Here is a 19,693-nt window from a genome sequence, read left to right as displayed (position 1 = left end):
TGCGGAAAACCTGTATTTAATAAATTAATTCGGGTGCTGGAGAGATGGCTCAGAGGTTAAGAGCACTGACTGCTCTTCCAGAGGTCCTGAGTTCAAATCCCAGCAACCACATGGTGGCTCACAACCATCTGTAAAGAGATCCGATGCCCTCTTCTGGTGTGTATATATAATAAATAAATAAATCTTTAAAAAAATAAGAATTCGGGGCTGGGGATTTAGCTCAGTGGTAGAGCGCTTACCTAGGAAGCGCAAGGCCCTGGGTTCGGTCCCCAGCTCCGAAAAAAAGAACCAAAAAAAAAAAAAAAAGAATTCTTTATAGTGTTTTGCCTCCATTCATGTGTGAGGGTGTTGGATCTCCTAGAACTAGAGCTGCCATGTGGGTACCTGGAATTGGATCTAGGTCTTCTAGAAGGGCAGCCCTTAAATTGGCATTTTCATTTTTTTTTTTTTGGTTCTTTTTTTTTTTTTTTTCCGGAGCTGGGGACTGAACCCAGGGCCTTGCGCTTCCTAGGCAAGCGCTCTACCACTGAGCTAAATCCCCAACCCCAAAATTGGCATTTTTAAAAGATTTATTTATTTAATGTACGTGAGTACACTGTCGCTGTCTTCAGACACACCAGAAGAGGGCATCAGATCCCATTACAGATGGTTGTGAGCCACTATGTGGTTGCCGGAATTTGAACTCAGGACCTCTGGAAGAGCAGGTAGTGCTCTTAACCGCTGAGCCATCTCTCCAACCCTTAAACTGGCATTTTTAAGACTAGTGAGATTAACAAGCAGTGCACATCTTTAGTCTCAGTACTTGGGAGGCAGAGGCAAGCAGATTTCTGTGAACTTAAGGCTAGCCTGGTGTACAGACAGGACAGCCAGGGCTATACAGAGAAACCCTGTCTTGAAGAACAACTGCAGCACTGAAATACTTGGAGTGTGGATGAGCTTATCATGGGTACGGTGTGGGTAAAGGCCACTGAGCCCAAGCGTCAGGACCATCCCAAGATCATCAGACAAAGGGGAGTCCTCATCACTGGAAGGTAACCTTCTGGTCAGTTATCCCCACGCCAAGAGTAACGAGCAAATCTCCTGACCGGAAAGCATTGACAGCAAAGTGGTTGTGGGTCAGTCCTGCAGAATTCACCAGTGGCCCTTTTAATTAAAAAAAAAAATTGAGGGGGCACACACCACGGTGTGTGGGTCTCAGAGAACAGCTTGTGGGAGACGGTTCTCCACCGTATGGGTTCCTGGGTCAGCAAGCTTGGCAGCAAGCCCCTTTACCCGCTGAGCCATCCTGTCAGCCCAGTGATAACCCTTTCTAACACCCACCATGTAGATTACCAAGCAACTCCTCCCACTAGGGAAATCCCATTTCTCCTGTAATTGGAGATGGAACCTTGGACCTCACATGCCAGTCAGAAGCTGCCTTATTGCCAGCCCTCTTCGCCCCCACTTATATTTTGAGAAAGGGTCTCTCAACACTCCCGAGGCTGGCAGAGCTCTCAATTAGCTAGGATTACAAGCCTTCAACACACGTCTGGATGGATGGCTTGGAGCCGCCTAACCAAATACAGGGCAGAGTCCACCTCCTGCTGTCACAGCCCACTTTGAAGGTGACACCCTGAGACTCTGGGGCCCCAGTCAACCCAGTGTTGGCACCCCAAAAAGACAACAGTCTAGGATCTCAAAGCACTGAGAGCCGTATTCTCCCCGCCTCCTAGCGACTGTTTGCCCAGTACGCGTGCGGTCGCTCTCCATGGGCCCCACGGTGGTGCAGGAGTGAAGTTGTTGCAGAAGCAAATCCTTCCGTTGGCCCTTCCCTGGCAGGCATTATTCCCAACCAAAACAAACAAGAAAACCCTAGGCAGGATGTGGTCGGCTCAGGTTACTCGGCACCACCCTCTGCTGCCCCCCTGAGGTGCTGTGGGGCACCACAGTCTGCGGCCTCTGCACCCCTTTCTACTGTTCCTCCCTGTTCCACCCCACCCACCCAAGGCCTTTACTCCTCCATCTTCCCCTCCTCCATGCCTCCAACCCTTCACCAATGCTCATTCCCCACGAACCGCCTGGGTGTAGTCACCTCCAGGACAGGCTTGACCGGCTTAGTCTCCTCTTGCCTACTCTGCCCTCCACCCTGGTGATACGGTACACCCCCTTCTAACTTTAGATGGGTTTCAGCAGTGGGAGCCACTACCAGAGAACGTGAGAGGAGAAAGACACCGGCTGTTGACCCCCTGTTGTGCTTATCAAAGGGCACAGCCTTTATCATTCTCGTTCCTGTCACAGCAGAGCCTCCGGCGCTGGCTGCCCCAACCAGCCAGTCTCAGCCCCCCCCCCCATCCTCAACAGCCAATCAAAGAGATAAGTGAAAAACAGAAAAGGGACGCTCGTTCAGTGTGGCCACACGGAAGCGAGAAACAAAGGGGCCCTCTCAAGTCCATCTTTGGGGCTTTGATGTGAGGTTTAGGTTTAATGGCGGCCATAAGGTGCGCATAGCTGTGTAGCTAAGCAGTCCAGGCCAGAGTGGGGCCTCGCCCATCATTGACCCAGCGCTGTCTGGGTTCCAGTCTCTCCTGCAAAGTGGTCTGGCTGTGGTCAGGACCCTGTCTGTGAAAATGTTTTCCTGGGATAAATTCCCCTCTAGCTGGTACACAGGCTTCAGGCAGTTCCTTCTCCCAGCGTTAGAATCCTGGGGAAAATTCCAATTCCTTGGGGACTTTTGTTTCAGTAATCGGATGGGCAGAGGGAAGGGCACAAGACTTTATCTTTCTCTGCTTCCCTCTGTGCACACCCACGCCCACGCCCGGGATTTCACATAGTACAAGCTGACCTCAAATGTGCTGCGTAGCTGCGGGCGACCTTGAATTTAGGAAACTCCTGCCTCCACCTCCCGGTGCTGGGAGCACAGTCATGTAGCACCACCACACCCGGGTTATGGGGATCAAACCCAGAGCTCTGTGTACACTGGGAAATTATTGGGCTACGTTCCCGCCAGAGTGTGTCTTTAGAATATCTTTTTTTTTTGTTATCAGGGACCCTTTCTTACGATTGCAGCTTTGTTCTGGATTGAGACAAGGGAGGAAAAGATCAAGGGGAGGAAAGGAGCTGAGAGATTCCCCTTCTCAACTCTCAAGAGGACCCATCCCAGTCAGCACCTACATCCCGGCTTCCGGCTTCCGGAATTTTCTGCTGTCGACACCATAGCCTCGGCTTATTCTAGTGACTCCAGCAAAATAATACAAGCTCCCTCGGGGTTCTAGAGATGGCTCTTTTCCCTGTCCATCCCAGTCTGGGTTGGGTGAAAGCTCAAGTTGATGCTGGGCCCTGGCCACCTCAGCATCTCTTGCTGGCTTTCCTTAACCTCCATCCCTCCATTAATTTATTTATCTTCTGTTCTCTGTATGTTCACAAAACTACCACAAAGGCAAGAAAAGTTTCCTTTAGGGATCTCCATCTACACAGTGAGACTTTTCTGTCAGCAGAAAGTTGTCTCGGTGATAGCTTTGGTTTCTTTTTCTTTCTTTCTTTCTTTTTTTTTTTTTTGGAGCTGGGGACCCAAATGCAAGCGCTCTACCACTGAGCTAAATCCCCAATCCCTAGCTTTGATTTCTTTATTGTTTATGTTCTCCAGTAGGATGGAGAGATGCCTCAGGAGACTTGCCTCTTTGGATTCAGTTTGTACTTAGTGTAATGTTTTATCACCTTCAAGGTAAAAGAATACAAGCCAGGCATGATGGCTCTCGCCTTTAATCTCAGCCCTGAATAGACAGAGGCTCACAGAGCTCTGTGAGTTCAAGGCCAACCAAGGCTAATTAGTAAGATCCCGAGTCAAAGCCAAAACAAAAAGAGAGAGAGAATGTATCTGGACGTGGTAGCACACACTTATAACCCTGGTACTCGGGAGGCAGGGGCAGAAGGATTGTGTGGAGTTTGAGGACAGCCTGGACTCCATAGCCCTAACAGGACCCTATCTCAAAAGATCAGGAACAAGGAAAGGACCAGAGAATGTTAGACTTGAGGACACATGTGCCTTCAGGTTTAAGTTATCAGATTTAGAAGCTGCCTCAGCAGTGTTGGGGGAGATTACAGGAACAGTCTTTACAAGTATGTTACTTCAAGAGGAATGGGATTTTTTCAGAAATTAAATTCTGACACCGCCCATGAGCAGCCAAAAATATAATGGCTTTTGCTGCTGTCTGAATAATTCCACTTTTAAAAAGACTTGCAGAGAAAGGGGGAGGAAGCATGTGCACCCAAGAGGCAATGGATACCAAAAAAAAAAAAAAAAAAAACCAAAACCACTCTTTGAGACAGGGTGTCAAATAGCACAGGGCTAGCCTTGAATGGTATGTGAACAAGGATAACCTTGAACTTCTGATCTTCTTACCTCTACCTCCCCAGGGCTGGGTTTCCAGGCGTATACCACCTCAATTCACTGTACCTCAGGTCATCCTGCATGCGAGACACTTTATCCACGGAGACACAGCCTCCGCCCTGGTAGCCACTAGTATTGAATTATTTCCAGAAAGGTCAAGTCCAGAAAAGGCAACCTTTCTGAACCCGTGGTGAAGAGCACAGGAAGGTAAGATGGTTTACATATGTAAATTAAGTAGCAGAAGCTAGGGGCTGGAGAGACCGATCAGCGGTTAAGAACACTGACTGGGGCTGGAGAGATGGCTCAGTGGTTAAGAGAACTGACTGCTCTTCCAGAGGTCCTGAGTTCAAATCCCAGCAACCACATGGTGCACCTGTAATGAGATCTGATGCCCTCTTCTGGTGTGTCTGAAGACAGCTTCTGTGTACTATTATATAATAAATAAATAAATCTTAAAAAAAAAACAAAAAACAAAACAAAACAAAAAAAAAAAAACACTGACTGCTCTTCCAGAGGTCCTGAGTTCAAATCCCAGCAACCAGGTGGTGGCTCACAGCCATCTGTAATGGGGTCTGATGTCCTCTTCTGGTGTGTCTGAGGACAGCGACAGTGTACATATATATAATAAATAAATCTTTAAAGAACAAAAAGCAGAAGTTTGCCCCCATCTGTAGGGAGCAGTCGCAGGGTATAAACACTGGGGATGAGGAAGCTGTGGTTCAAGGTGATACTACCTCGTGGTTTTCTGTTGTTACAGACACTGGTCAATCCTTAGTAAACACTTGTAGGACCGGAGGAAGGGTGAGTCACATGAGTCACAGTGAGTTGCACTGCTTCCTGATGTAGTTATAGTAAACACTTGGAACGTGTGTGTGTGTGTGTGTGTGTGTGTGTGTGTGTGTGTGTGTGTGTACGCATGTGAGTGTTCACGTGTGAGCACACGCTCACCTTTGCCGTCCCTTTGAACCTCATCTGGGGAAGGCTTTGCTGTTTCCGTGGGTCTGAGACATCCCTAACTATGGCTGGACTCATATCAACAATGCACGTTCACAACCCATGGGGCAGGTTCCCTGGGCTAGCACAGTCTCAGGCTCGAGAAGACACCGGGTGTTTTCTGATCCTACTATCCGTTGAGTCCCAAATTTAAAGTAGAAAGCAGTTTTCTTTGGCTAACAAGGGCTGGCCTCTTTCACAATAAACCCAGAAATGCCACCATTCAGGTTCCAGGCAGGAGATGCTGTGATCTGAATTCCCAATTTAGCAAACCCACCTTTCCACCCCTGCCTATTTCGTACCCACAGTCACTCTTGGTCCCAGTCTCCACCCACAAGTTTTCCAGCCTGGGCCCTTTTGCTCAATCGATTTTTCTTTCAGGAATGCTTGACATCTCCTTCCCCACCTATGGAAATCCTACACATTTCCCAACACCCGCATCGAACGTGGTGGCCTCCTCCCTGCCGGGACCGATCTGCCTGCTTTGCTAAGGAGGTTGTGCCTGGGCTCCCAGGCTTGGTCTGTGCTCCTGAGTGCTCGCTATCCATTCCCAACTGATTGATTGCTCCTCTGTCTTCCCTCCATCACCCCCTCTTCTTCCTTTATTGCACGTAAATGTGAGTGCAGTATGTATACCCGTGTACGTGTTCCCGTGTGTGCGAGCACAGTGGTGTGCACCGCATGTGTCCATGTGCCTGTGCATGCAGAGGCCTGAGCTTTTACACTGCTTGTCTTCCTTAATCATTCTCTACCCTGTTGAGGCAGGGTCTCTCTTTGAACCAGAAGCTAATTAACTCATCTAGCGAGCCAAGATCCCTGTCTCCAGCAGGCTGCCTCACCTACCCAGCAGTTATACAGGCTCTGGGGAATCCACATGTCAGGCAAGAACGTTACCCACTGAGCCAACTCCCTAGCTGGAATATAGACATATACATGACACTTGAAAAGGCTTCGGGGGCTGGAGAGATGGCTCAGTGGTTAGAGCACCAACTGCTCTTCCAGAGGTCCTGAGTTCAATTCCCAACAACCACATGGTGGCTCACAACCATCATGGGATCAGATGCCCTCTTCTGGTGTGTCTGAAGACAATGACAATATATACATACATACATACATACATACATACATACATACATATATATATATATATACACATATATATATTATGTCTTCTTGTTCTTTTAAGTTTTCTTCTCTTTTCTTTCTTTCTTTCTTTTTTTGTTTTTCTAGGCAGGGTTTCTCTGTATAACTCTCCTGGCTGTCTTGGAACTCACTACGTAGATCAGGATGGCCTTGAACTCAGAGATCCACCTACCTCAGCTTTGCAAGGGCGGGATTGAAGGCATTTGCCACCATGGCCTGCTGAAGATTGATTTTTACATATATGCATCTGTGGGTTTGTGAAAGTGAGTGCAGTGGCCTACAGAAGCAGGTCTCTATCGGATTCCCCTGGAGCTGGAGTTACAGGTTACTGTGAGCCCCGGGAAGTTTGTAGAGAACCCAACTCCAGGCCTCTGCAGGAATAGTTTGTGCTCTTAACCACTGAGCCATCCGTCCCGCATGTGCTCCCTATGAAGCATGGTCTCACTTTGTAGCCCAGATTGGCTTGGAGCTCGCTGTATAGCTCAGCGTGGCTTGAGACTTGCAGCAATCCCCTTGCCTCAGCTTCCTGATTACTGGTTGGAATACTAACATCTGGTTTACCCAGTGACTTTGTAGCTGTATTCTGGGCAAGCATCCTCTCTTTGCTAGCTGAGGCCTGAGCATGGGGGAAAAAAATCATGCTCAAAAAAGATCAAAAGGAGACTGTTCTGAAACATGTGTGAAGTATATAAAATTCAAATTTCAGTGCCTACTAGTAAATCTCCATAGCGGCATCCACGTCTATGCTTTGGAATAAATATTGGGGTCCAGAGTGCCTCGTGCTCCTCCCCCACCCATTTCAGAAATACCTGCTGATTCTACTTACTCTAAGGGTTTTGATGCCTGAATCACTGGGTTGGTACACCACGACTCTGAGCATACACCCTTTCCAAGTTCTCATCTTTCCGTATTGGGGATAATAACTACCTTGGCCTGCAATTAACATCAGCATCTAATAAGATCATGCACTTAAACAGTATGGAAACACCCTGTAAGTTCTACGATGAGGAGATAAAGTGATTCGAGGAGAAAACAGAAATCTCGTCCACCCCCTTCCTTTAAAGCTTTCAACTTATGGCTTTCAACTTTTAGAGGGAATTCCCTTTTGGAGTGTTTGCGTTTACTTTTAGAAACTGTTTTATTTACTTATGGGCGAGGGGTTGTTGCCTGTGCCTTGACTCCGGTGTGCAGCTCAGAGGGCGACCTGAGAGAATCCAGAATCGAGTCCTCTCGATTCGCGGGTTTGAACTCAGGTCCTCAAGCTTGGAGGTAGGCCCCTTTACCTGCTGGGCTGTCTCCTGTTCCAGTTCTTATTGATTTATTTTTGAATCAGGGTCTCATTATGTAGTCCTGGCCGGCCTAGAACTTGCTACCTATACCCACGGGCTTCGAACTGATACAGATGCACCTGCTTGTGGAGTGCTGGGATTAAAGGCATGGGCTGCTGGCCCAAGGTTTTATCTTCAAAAGATGACAACGGCACACGTTCCCTCCCTCCCTCCGGCCTTTGTTCTGTGTGCATCCACATTCGATTGCAGTTTCCCATTTTCTTTAGTGTCTTCACCGACCCTCACAACAGCTCAGGGAGGAACTGGGACATGTTTGGTCAATCGGTTTTGCAGGCCGGGCAACTGAGGCAAATCCCGACTGACTGCGGGGCCCTGCCCTTCCTCAGGAGGTAAGAACTTCTCCTCGATGCAGCTCGTTTTATGGCGGGGGCACTAGAACCAGCTTCCTTTTCAGGGTCCCTGGGTCCCCTGCGCTCCACTCCCGCACTCCCCGAAGCAGGTGGTAGGCTCCGGGTCTACTACGCAGGCGCGCGACGCCGTGCAGGGCGTGGCTGGGCGGGCCCGGAGGCGGGGCCGGCGCGCGCGGTGAGGGAGAGCTGGGATTAGGGCCGCGGCGGGAGCCCGAGTCGGCGTCACTCGAGTGCGCAGGCGCCTGGCGGTTACCGGTCTCGCCATGGAGCGGAAAGGTGAGCGGCGGAGCGGCCTCCGCCACGAGGAGACACCGCGGCCCCCGAGTGGGCGCCCGGCGCCTCTTCTGGCCGCAGTCGCGGCCCCCGAAGCGGCGTCACCCTCGCCCGCTCGCCCCTCGGCAGCGCCGTCCTCGGGCGCCCGCCGTCCCCGCCCCTCGTTCCGCAGCCCCCAGGCCGGGGCGGCGAGGCCTCATGGCCCGCCCGAGCCTCTGCGGGCGCGCCGGGCCTGGCAGCCGCCGTGCACTCCGGGCAGCCCGGCCCGCGCTCGGCCGGCACAGCCTCAGGCCCCACCGCCCTGCGTCCTCGCGCCGCTCCCCGCCTCCCTCTTACATCGGCCCTTCATCCTTCTCTCCCGCAGTGCTCGCGCTCCAGGCCCGAAAGAAAAGGACCAAGGCCAAGAAGGACAAAGCCCAAAGGAAGTGAGTCTTGTACCCCAACATCCCGCCCTTTGCGTCTTCTCGGGGACCTCCTCCTCCTCCTACCGGGTCGGGCGCCTCGGAAGCGCACTGGGTTCGGGCCGCTTCCCCCCAACCCCACCCCGCCACATGGCTTCTGAGTCGCTGTGTGATTCGCTCTCCGGGAACCATGTGGAAGGGAGCTGGGTCTCCAGGCCCCGGTCTTAGCAGCTCCCCAGGCCTGCTCAGGAAAGACCCAGAGCCTGCCCGGCACCACTCCCCAACTCCATCGGGGAGGCTCAAGTGTGGGCCGGCGGCCGGAGCTGGTAATCATTACCTGCCTGTGAACTCCTCTCTCCCCGCCTTCTTCCGCAGCGTCTTAACCTTGCCTCCTACGTCTGTCCGCACGCTCTGCCATCAGGAAATTGTTGAATGAATTTTTCCCTGTTTACCCTTGGCCCTGCCAACCACACGTTTGCCTGGGTAGAGGAGGGTGGCCGGCAGTCTTCCTTCGCGCCTGATTAGTCTACTTCCTAAGTCTTCGAGGCGCGGTGTGTCGCTGTCCTCTCGGTTGGGTTGTGCAGGCTGGCTGCGTTGTGCACTACCGGTGGGCGTGTTATCTGAACGGAGTTAGTGCAGTAATGTCGAGAGACAAATTGCTAGTCCATTCTGGCTTGAGCTACACTTGCCAAATTTGTTAGTGATGTTGGGGGTGCCTGCACAAAAGAGAGCACAGCTTGATAGAAACGCACGGGCTGGAGTCTTCAAGTGAGCTTAGCTGCTGCCACCCCTCATCCCCCCCCCCCCCCATTTTTTTTTTGAGACAGCCTTGACTGCCCTGAACTCACTATGTAGACCAGGCTGTCCTCGAACTCGACATCCTCTTGTCTCTGGCTCTGAGAATCCTGGGACTAAGGGACGTGTGCCACCAGTGCAACTGTGGGAGCACTGCCACTGAGCTTAGAGGACAGCTTTAAGGATGATCTTGTACTCAGATTTAGTAGCAGAGGCTCCTCCAGGTCGACTCAGAAAGATCTCTGCCCAGCACTCCATTTCAGATGAATTATTTTCCGTGGTTTTCCATTTATCTGGTATTTTGTGTTGGATGCCATCAAGCTGGGTCTGCACTGCTATACCACACATTGGAGGTCTTCCTAGGTCACCCAGAAAGACAGTACCAGATCGGGCTGAGTGTTTTTGGAGGCTCCCTGATGTTTAGGGAGGCTGTGTCATGACTTCTCTGAGTGGGACCAGAGCATTTCCTGTGGTGTGCCTTAGGAAGTTTTTAAGTTTGCACAAGGTGTGGGGCCGGTGCGAGTGCTCAGGTTCTTGGGTTGGCTATCCATTCACAGACTGTCCAGCACGAGTTTTTAATCCCACACTGATTGGTTAACAAACGGCAGCAGCTGGAATCTCAGCACTCCTTGGGGAAGCCATGCGAATGTTTTATGTTTTCTGGTGGGAAAAGGAAATGATTTACTAATCACTTAAAAAGTTTTTTTTCCCCCTCATATTTTATTTTTGGTTTTTCTCCATGTTCCCTGGCTGTTCTGGAAGTCTCTCTGTGGACTGCCTCTGCCTCGAGTGCTCGGATTGAAGGCCTGCACCGTCACACTTGGTTTAAAGGGGTTTTGAAAAGACGAGCGTCTCACTATGTACAGCCTAAGGTGGTCTTGAACTTGGGGTGATCTTCCTGCGTCAGCCTCTACAATGACAGGATGACTAGTCTTGTGCCATCGTGCCCAGCTGGCTAGTCACCTGTGTTTTGGTCTGTCCTGTGTAAGACATGGCATCTTATTTAGATATGAGGTTGAGCACTGTCATGGGGCAGGAGAATGCAAGTGGATGGTCGCACATGCAGCAGAGGTTCAATATTTCATGTGGTCGAGGGTGAACATGCGGTGTGTGTGCATGGGAATGATGTGTCAGAGGCCAACATTACAAGTTGACTCTGTCCTTCTCTGTGTAGGGTTGAACCTGGGTTCTGGTGGCGAGAATCCTACCCACGGATCCATCTTGCCTGCCGCACATGCTTGTTTCAAAAGCAGACAGACTACCTTAGTGTTGGGTACTCTTATTTCTCTCACTACTGCAGGCAACTTGGAGTTGTCCGTGCTCTTAGTTCTCCCTGTGCTTACCCCTACTTTACTGAATATAATCTTGCCTCCCCCTTGTTTCCCAACCTCTTTTTTTTTTTTTTTTTTTTTTTTAAGATTCATTTATTCTATATAAGTACACTGTAGCTGTCTTCAGACACACCAGAAGAGGACATCGGATCTCTTTACAGATGGTTGTGAGCCACCATGTGGTTGCTGGGAATTGAACTCAGGACCTCTGGAAGAGCAGTCAGTGCTCTTAACCGCTGAGCCATCTCTCCAGCCCCCAACCTCTTCTCAAGTAGTTAAATTGTCTGATTAATTAATTTGGGGATAGTTCTGTGGCAGAAGCCCCACCTGACCTAGGTAATGACTCTGCTCCTGACAACTTTGCTATTTTTCAGGCAGAGGTATAAGCTACCAAGAAGCTGTTAGGAAGCCTGCCATAGTTTGGTCTTCTGAGTAAGGGGGTCTGATTCTGAGATCTGATTGTAGACCGACTTGGACTTACAGGTCTATATTTGAGTCACTCAGCCATAGTGACAAGCAATCAGGACTAAGCAATATAAGAAAATAGTGTTCACATGTACAGGCTTAGAGGTTCTCAAGTGCTCCCCACTATGCAGCCATGGTGTGGCACCGAAGGGCAGGATTGTCCTGATGCTGTGGACTGCCTGTAAACCAGACCCCCAGCACTTGGAGCCGTGGGTCACAGTCAGAGCTGGCGGCTGGGCTCCTGCTCCAGAGCATCGTCCCTTTGGGTCTGTGCTCCAAGGTTAAGGGCAGGTGACCTTGCCTAACCTGAAGGATTCCTTCCCTACCCTACTGTTCTAGAGCTTTCCGTCCATTCTTTCTGATGTTTTTGGGGGTGGGGTGGTCAGGGAGAGATAGGTTCTCTGTAGACCTGGCTGTTCTGGAGTTCACTGTAAATTAGGCTTTCCTTGAACTCAGGCCTGCTTCTGTGCTGGGATTGAAGGTGTGCTCCACCACACCCTAACAGAAAATAGACATTTTCTATTTACTCTCATGTTAACTAGTTGTGTAGTGATCAGTTTTGCTTTAGATGATTAGAGGTCAACTCTTTAGACATCTGTGAAGCTAGGACTGGGACCTGGGTTGGGTGTGCTCTGTAGCCCCATGGCTAGATACCTTGTATTGGGACAAATAAGGAAGGGCCTGAGGGGAAGAGGCTTCTGTGGCCCTTGGTACTTGGTGCTCACCTGTGACCCATTGTGTGAGGAGCGGGATGCAGGGGGTGCAGGCTGCACCTTGCCTGTGAGCATTTGCATTCCAGTGTGCTGCAGGGCCTGAGCCGCCTTCCTCTGCTGTGGGCTGTTGGACTCCAGCAGCTCACGGCTTTTAATGGTGTGGAGTCCACATTGGAGCACTCACCTCAGTACTTAGCTTGGCGGGTCGTCTGCCTTGAACTTTCCCAAGCTGCAAGGTCTCCATGATACCAAAGGATATCCATGCGACAATAGGATAAACCAGGAGGAATTTCAGTGAGGAACCAATATTTATGGTGTGACCAAAACCAGAGGCCTAGGATCAGACCAATGATTCACAGCAATGAACATTTGCAAGTGAAGATGCGTGGTCAGAGGTTTTCTGCCACTTGCAGTCAGTCTCATGGTTGTTGTGCAGATCCGATTGTGTGATTGAGCTGGGGAAATGCACATGCTCCAAGCTGGGAAGGACATTTTTTTATCTTATTTATTTTCTTTAGTATAAATTGTTACACTGAAGATTTATAAAGGAAGAATGCATAAAGACTCCTAACACTCTGTAGTAGAAAGTAGAGCCCTCACAGGTCCTTAGAAGTGAGCTCGGCGTGTTCCGTCCCATGCACGTGCTGTCTCCTCCTCTTGTGTTGCTTTCACAGTTGCTTTCCTCACTAAGTTTTGTGTGTGGAATGAGACAAGGCATGTCGTCCCAGGGGTTCCAGCAGAGGACTGGTCAAGATTAATGTTTGTTAACAAGCATGGACTTTATTTACTTTGGTTTCTCTGTGTGGCCCTGGCTGTCCTGGAACTTGCTTTGTAGACCAGGATGGTTTTGAACTCAAAAGAGATTCCCCTGCTTCTGCGTGCCAAGTGCTGGAACTAAAGGTGTGCACTGTGTAGTTCTTTTTCTTGCTCTTTTTTTTTTTTTTAAAGATTTATTTATTTATTATATATAAGTACACTGTAGCTGTCTTCAGATACACCAGAAGAGGGCATCATATCTCTTTACAGATGGTTGTGAGCCACCATGTGGTTGCTGGGAATTGAACTCAGGACCTCTGGAAGAGCAGTCAGTGCTCTTAACCACTGAGCCATCCCTCCAGCCCCCCTTTTTCTTGCTCTTAAGAGCTGTTTATAAATGGTATGTCCTTTGTTCTGTGGAATAATTTATATTTCTTATCTATTTAAAAGCGTTTGAACTTCGTGTGTTTTTAACGTAAAGTGATTTCCCCCAACGTGGCTGATTATTTTCACTTCTGAAATTTTCAGAGTTAACTTGTAATTTTAATTGTATGGATTTACTAAGTTTAAGTATGTGCTTTTAAATTGCATCTCAAGAGCTCTTGTCAGAAATATTTTATTCGTTAGCAGGTTTATATGTTAGCAAGCATATTTTGCTTACATGGGTGTTTCTACATGAGATCCAGGCTTGTCAAATTACTTGAAGCCCCAACCTGTTAAAATGTTAAAGTAAATAAGATTTTCTCCTGTTCGAAGGAAAGCAATGAAAGGTGACCAGCTAGAATCTAGGTTTTTTTTTTGTTTTTTTTTTTTGTTTTTTTTTTTTCTTTTTCTTTTTTTCGGATCTGGGGACCGAACCCAGGGCCTTGCGCTTGCTAGGCAAGCTCTCTACCACTGAGCTAAATCCCCAACCCCCGAATCTAGGGTTTTGTAGAGTAACTGGAGGTTACCACCCTCTGCTTCCAATGCTGTGTCAAATGGATGCTCAGGTCTGAGCTGGATGTATGTATGCGTGGATGTATGTATGTATGTATGCATGCCTGTGTATGTGTGTATCTATGGATGTTTTATTATTGTATGGGTGTATGCCTGCATTATAGCTGCACACCATGTGTGTTCACCCTTAGCGGCCAGAAGAAAGGTGTCAGATCCCCTGGAGTTAAGATGGCTGTGAGCCACCATGTAGGTACTGAGAACCAAATTGAGGTCCTCTGCAAGAGCAGCCAGTATCTTAACAACTGAGCCACCTTTCCAGCCCCTAAGCATGTAGCCTGTCTTTGGAAACCTTAGGGAATCACTTCTGACTCCAGAGCACGCTCTAAATCAGCTCCTGGGCCTGAGCGCCAGCTCCCCTTGTAGAACCTCCACTTTTAATTATTCAGGTTAAAATTCAGCACTTCCTTAAATGTCACAATGCTATTAAAATATTGTGTGTGTGTGTGTGTGTGTGTGCGTGCGCGCGCGTGCATGCTTGTCCTTCACCCACTCAGCCTTCTTCTATAGCCCATCTTGGCCACTATCCTACAGGAACATGGATTTTCTGGAGAGTAGGACCTTAATGGGACTCTGCAGTTTGCCTGTGGAGCTCTAGATAGAAGATGGTGGCTTCGATACATGTGGGCTTCTTAGTTCCTTTCATGGCGAGATGTGCACACAGTGAAGGCACACTCTTCTCTGGTCCCAGCTGCAGCTCCAGTGTCTAGAAAAGTGCAGGCACAACTGTGCACACTACTAAGAGGGAGTGGATGAACATTTGCATATTCTCTTTCTGTTTCCTGCACACATTGCTACAGGTTGTGTTTGAACACTGCCTGTGTCTTAGGGTTCTATTGCTGTAAAGAGATACCATGACCAAAGCAACTCTTACAGAGGGAAAGATTTAAATGGGGCCGACTTTCAGTTTCAGAGGTTGAGTCAGTTATGGTGAGAGGCATGGAGGCAGGCATGGTGCTGGAGCAGGAGCGGAGAGGTCTACATCTTGACCCAAGGCAGCAGAAAGACTATGTGCCACAAAGTACTAGAAGATCTCAAAGCCAGCCCCCACGGTGACACTTCCTCCAACAAGGCTGCACCTCCTAGTAGTGCCACCCTCCATGAGATGGGCCAAGCATTCAAAATGAATCTGTAGGGGCCAAACCTGTTTAAACCACAGCTTGGTTTATTGTTTTTCATAGATTCCGTGAGAGACAGGTACTTGTGCCTCCATTTGTACAGGCAAGATGACCATGACAGAGAACTTTATGTTGTTCGTATTTTGAAATGACTTCCTGTGTCCCAGGCTGACCCTGAAAATTACATGAATCCATCATGCCTGGTTCTATGTGGTGTTGCGGATGGAATCCAGGACTTTGTACATGTTAAACATCATTAACTGAGCCACATCCTCATCAACAGAGAACTTCATGAAGTGGACTTTACCCAAGTCATGGAGTTGAGATAAACTAAGATCAGGACTGAGTCTTGAGCTGAGGCCTTGCCTGTAACCCTGAGCCTCCTGCAGCTCCCGCCTCTGCTTTCTCCCTGCTGTGCTTTATTTAGCAAATCTAGCCATCATCAAAGAGTCTTCTTGGGAATGGGCTGGTGACCTCCTGAGTCTGAGAATGTCCTGGTGTACACGGTGAGTTCCAGACCAGCCAGGGATCCCTAATGAGACCCTGCTTCAGTAAGAGTGGTATGGAGCAGCGGAGAGGAAAGCAAGCACAGTGCCTGCCTCCACACAGGGCTGGGCTGGTCACCTGGTCATGGCAGCTAGCAAACAGCCTTTCCCTCCGAGACCTGGATCCTGGGTGTGGGGAGGGCACAGTAGGATGGTGAGTGCTGAGGAAAGAGTGGTGAGAGGGGTCACTGAAGGCAAAGCTGACTCCAGCACAGGCCTGTGGAGTGGAGTGCAGAGATGGTTTTGTTCAGCAGTGAAGTAAGACATTGTGGGCACTGACTACTGTGATTGATTCTCAGTTGAGTGTAATGTCTGATTGTCTTAGAGTTTTACTGCTGTGAACAGACACCATGACCAAGACAACTCTCATAAGGACAACAGTTAATTGGGGCTGGTTTGCAGGGTCAGAGGTTCAGTTTATTATCAATGTGGGAGCCTGGCAGCGTCCAAGCAGGCATGGTGCAGGGGGAGCTGAGAGTTCTACATCTTCATCTGAAGGCTGCTAGTGAAAGACTAACTTCCAGGCAGCTAGGGTGAGAGTCTTAAAGCCCACAACCACAATAACTCGCCTACTCCAACAGGGCCCCACCTTCTAAAGTGTCACTCCCTGGGCCAAGCATACACAAACCATCACACTAGAAGGACTGTCTTGTTTTAAAGTGTAGCTTGAGTCAGTGCATGCTTCCTGTTAAAACATGTTGGGGCTGGGAAGGTCGCTCAGCAGGTGAAGGGACTAGCTGCCACCCCTGTTGACCTGAGTTCAGTCCCCAGAGTTCACATAGTTGAAGGAAAGAACCAACTTCTGAAAATTGCCTTCTGACCTCCACACACCTGTCACGTATGTCCCCAATTACACTTGGGTGTTGGCGTGCACAGAAGAGAATGGTGCTCAGTTTACATTCTGATGTGTGAAAATAGCATCTCAGTATTTAAATTAATTTATGAATGCCTATGATTTCTCAAATTCACTAATTGCTGACATTTTCCCTTATCTCCCCCCCCCCCCCGTGTGTGTGTGTGTGTGTGTGTGTGTGTGTGTGTGTGTGTGTGTGTGTGTGTGTGTAGCATCCTGAGTGTTTGGCAGTGCATGCATCTGTGCACACCTATGCACCCTCCTTACTCTGGGGCAGTGACTGACTCCAGGTTCTGTAGCAACATGGGATGTGTTTTGTATTTGCTGTCTTTTAGTGAACAGAGACCCTGACGCTGGTAGCTTTTGTTGCCCTGATTCACCTTTTCATGATCATTTGGGTGGTTTCCTGTTCTGTGTCTTTATGAGTAAAGTTGACTATGTGGTAACTTTTTTTGTGGTATCATTTATAAGTTGTAGAGGTCATGACATAGCACCCTATCTACTTGAGCAGAATGGTGTCACCCTTTCAGGGCCATGATACTATAATCTTTGCAAGAATCGATGGGATTAAGCCCAAAGCTTTGTGTACTAAGTGGGCACAGCATAGCACATGGCGTGCCCACGTCCTTACAGCATTTTTGTCTGCATGGTTCAAACCTTAATGTAGCCGTTTGCTTAGCCTTTCAGCTTTCCTTAGCTAGCTGTCTAAGCTCACCAGCCTTTCCAGTCCCAGATAGGAATCTCCCTGCTCTCCAGGGGGACTGCCTTACTGACACAGAAGCCAGGGCTCATTGTCTCTAGGCCCTTCCAACAGACCTGTGGCGTGCACACTGCATTTCTTTTAAACATTATCTGTCCACAGTGCGTGATGTTTTCAATCCAAAAATTGTTGTGAGCTTACTGGATGAGATGTAAGGACCAGCACCAGGTGTCCTGAGTTGAAGGCTCCTTGCTTGTTCTCCAGTCCTCAGGTTGTATTCAACTTGGAAGTGTACAGCTGGAGAATTGTACCCAAAATTAATTAGTATGTTTTTGATTATTTTACCAATATATAGTTGGGCTTATTTTTCATCTGTATTTATTAGCTTTCCTTTAATTGTATTTATCATTAAAACATGCACATGTCTTAGTCTTAAAATTTTAAGTTTATTTTTTAAATTTAAAAATACGGTTTTTCCCTTTCCATTTTCTTCCTCTAACCCCGCCCATGTACAGTCCATCCTTACTGTTTTAAATTCATGTCCTGTTTCTTTAGTAGTTGACACACACTCACACACACTCACACACATGCATACAGTGTTACTCATATGTATATGTATGATTTCAGGGCTGACAGTTGGCATTAGATAACCAGTCGGAGGGCTCATCAGTGGAGAAGGGCTCTCAGCATTCCTTAGTTCCTTACAGTTCTTGTCAAGGGGTGGGTCCCAGTGAGCGTCCCCTTCCGTGTTAGCATGGTGATGTCTTTCTTTGTCAGGTCTTGTTGAGGTAGCCATGCTGATGAGCCTTCATGGATCTGACATTTTAGGAGATGCAGTTTCACAGCAGACCCCATCTCCATTTTCACCACAGTCCACGAGCCTTAGGTGCAAGCACTGTATTGTGAATCTCCCCACTGTGTGGGCTGCTCTCACTCAGTCATTACGTCTGTCAGTCGCTCCAGCACTTACAGTCTATAATGGTCTCCATCTGTTCCAAGGAGAAGTTTGTTTGACAGAAAGTATATTTATTTGGGGTATTGGGATATGTATTTAGAATGCAGTTGGGAATTAGGCTGAACCGGTAAAAGTGTACAGATCCTCCTTACCCGGCCTTTACCTAGCGCCCTTTCCACTCCTGAAAGTGAGCCCTTTTATTCACTCTGTGTGGGTGTGTGGTGTGAGTGATGTGAGGACTCAGCTGCCACGTCTTTTCCCACTATGGTTTTGTCTTTTTATGAGAAAAGCTTTGCCTAATTTTGTGGTGTTTTTTGGTGTAATGTGGAGGCATTATTAAAAATCTTGAATGATTTTAGAATTTAAGATGGGCTAGAGAGATGGCTCAGAGGTTAAGGGCACTGACTGCTCTTCCAGAGGTCCTGAGTTCAATTCCCAGCAACCACATGGTGGCTCACAACCATCTGTAATGAGATCTGATGCCCTCTTCTGGTGTGTCTGAAGACAGCTACAGGGTACTCATCTATATCTAGATAGATAGATAGATAGACAGACAGACAGACAGACAGACAGATAATCTTTAAAAGACTCCTATAAGCAACATGGGAATAATATGACTTACAAAACTGAGTGAAGTTCCACTGTCAGTTATAGAATTCAAGACTTGGGCCTGTAGAGATGGCTTATAAGAACATGGCTGCCCTTCCAGAGAACCCCAGTTCAGTTCCCAGCACCCACATGACAGCAGCTCACAACTGTTTGTAACTCCAGTTCCAGGGGGTCTCATGCCTGCATACAGACATACGCAGGCAGAGCAACAGTGCACATGAAATAAAACAAACTATTTAAAAAAGCAAAGGAGTCAAGACTTAGTATAGAAATCATCCGGTAACATCAAGTTCAGGTGTCCCCACACAGGTGCAGAGAGCGCGTCCACCGTGCCTGTCAGTGTGCACGCTCTCCCTCCCTCCACTCACTCATTTGCTTCTGCGCTCTTTATCAGTAGTCATGTTTCAAGAACAGGAGCTACATGAAGATCTCCTCAGATCTTTATTTTAGCTTTATACTTGACTGTCAGTCTATAAAATGTATTGATCTGTAGCCCTGTAGCCTCCTGAGTCTAAAGGAGGGCTAAGCCTCTTTCCAGAGTGCTGGGAATATAGGACTCACCAAAGTGCTAAATGTTCTGTGAATGCGTCTCATTAAGTCCTTGGGCCCCTTTGAGAGCTGGGGCTGCTCAGCTTGGGGAGATTGCTTATTTAAGTCCTCTTAGTTGGAGGACTCTCCAGGCTGTCTGCTAGACTGGGCTCGCAGTGCTCCACCAGCTGCATTCTTTCTAGGTAGCTTTCTGCTTCTCCTCCTTAGAGTTGTCTCCCTAATATTCCAGCCACCCATCTCACAGGCTCCTCCTTCACTATTTCTATGCCACCCACTGCCTCCCAGGTCCTTTCTCTAGGAACTGCACTGCCTTGAATTATCCATCCATCCATCCATCCATCCATCATGTATACAGCATTCTGCCTGCATGTATGCCTGCAGGTCAGAAGAGGGTATCAGATCCCATTACATATGGTTGTGAGCCACCATGTGGTTG

The 19,693-nt window shown here is 48.5% G+C and overlaps 2 protein-coding genes and 1 long non-coding RNA gene across 5 annotated transcripts in view; 2 read left to right on the top strand and 1 right to left on the bottom strand.

Moving 5' to 3' along the window:
• The window catches only part of Slc26a8 (solute carrier family 26 member 8), a 63,978-nt gene extending 58,962 nt beyond the window's left edge, over positions 1–5,016 (top strand). The window contains exon 21 of the transcript XR_010060687.1: positions 3,024–5,016. The gene's annotated coding sequence lies outside the window, so the exon portion shown is untranslated. The remainder of the gene's footprint in view (positions 1–3,023) is intronic.
• The window catches only part of LOC120098971 (uncharacterized), a 40,789-nt gene extending 31,354 nt beyond the window's left edge, over positions 1–9,435 (bottom strand). For both annotated transcript variants that reach the window (XR_010061012.1, XR_005497794.2), the window contains exon 1: positions 9,213–9,435. This is a non-coding gene — a long non-coding RNA (uncharacterized LOC120098971). The remainder of the gene's footprint in view (positions 1–9,212) is intronic.
• Srpk1 (SRSF protein kinase 1) overlaps positions 8,094–19,693 on the top strand; it is a 36,591-nt gene continuing 24,991 nt past the window's right edge. Inside the window, exons 1-2 of one of the 2 annotated variants that reach the window (XM_039098821.2) lie at positions 8,094–8,180; positions 8,839–8,899. Coding sequence is in view for 1 of the 2 variants with exons in the window: in NM_001025726.1 (NP_001020897.1) it covers positions 8,465–8,477; positions 8,839–8,899 (74 nt within the window). In the remaining variant the exon portion in view is untranslated. Of the gene's footprint in view, positions 8,181–8,387; positions 8,478–8,838; positions 8,900–19,693 lie in introns of those variants that run through there. The other variant, NM_001025726.1, reaches the window with a different exon arrangement.

Source organism: Rattus norvegicus, chromosome 20 (genome assembly GCF_036323735.1).
Source record: "Rattus norvegicus strain BN/NHsdMcwi chromosome 20, GRCr8, whole genome shotgun sequence".
In the NCBI taxonomy this organism is placed as follows: domain Eukaryota; kingdom Metazoa; phylum Chordata; class Mammalia; order Rodentia; family Muridae; genus Rattus; species Rattus norvegicus.
The sequence above is the reverse complement of the archived record's forward strand: the minus strand, read 5'-3'. Positions and strand labels throughout refer to the sequence as shown.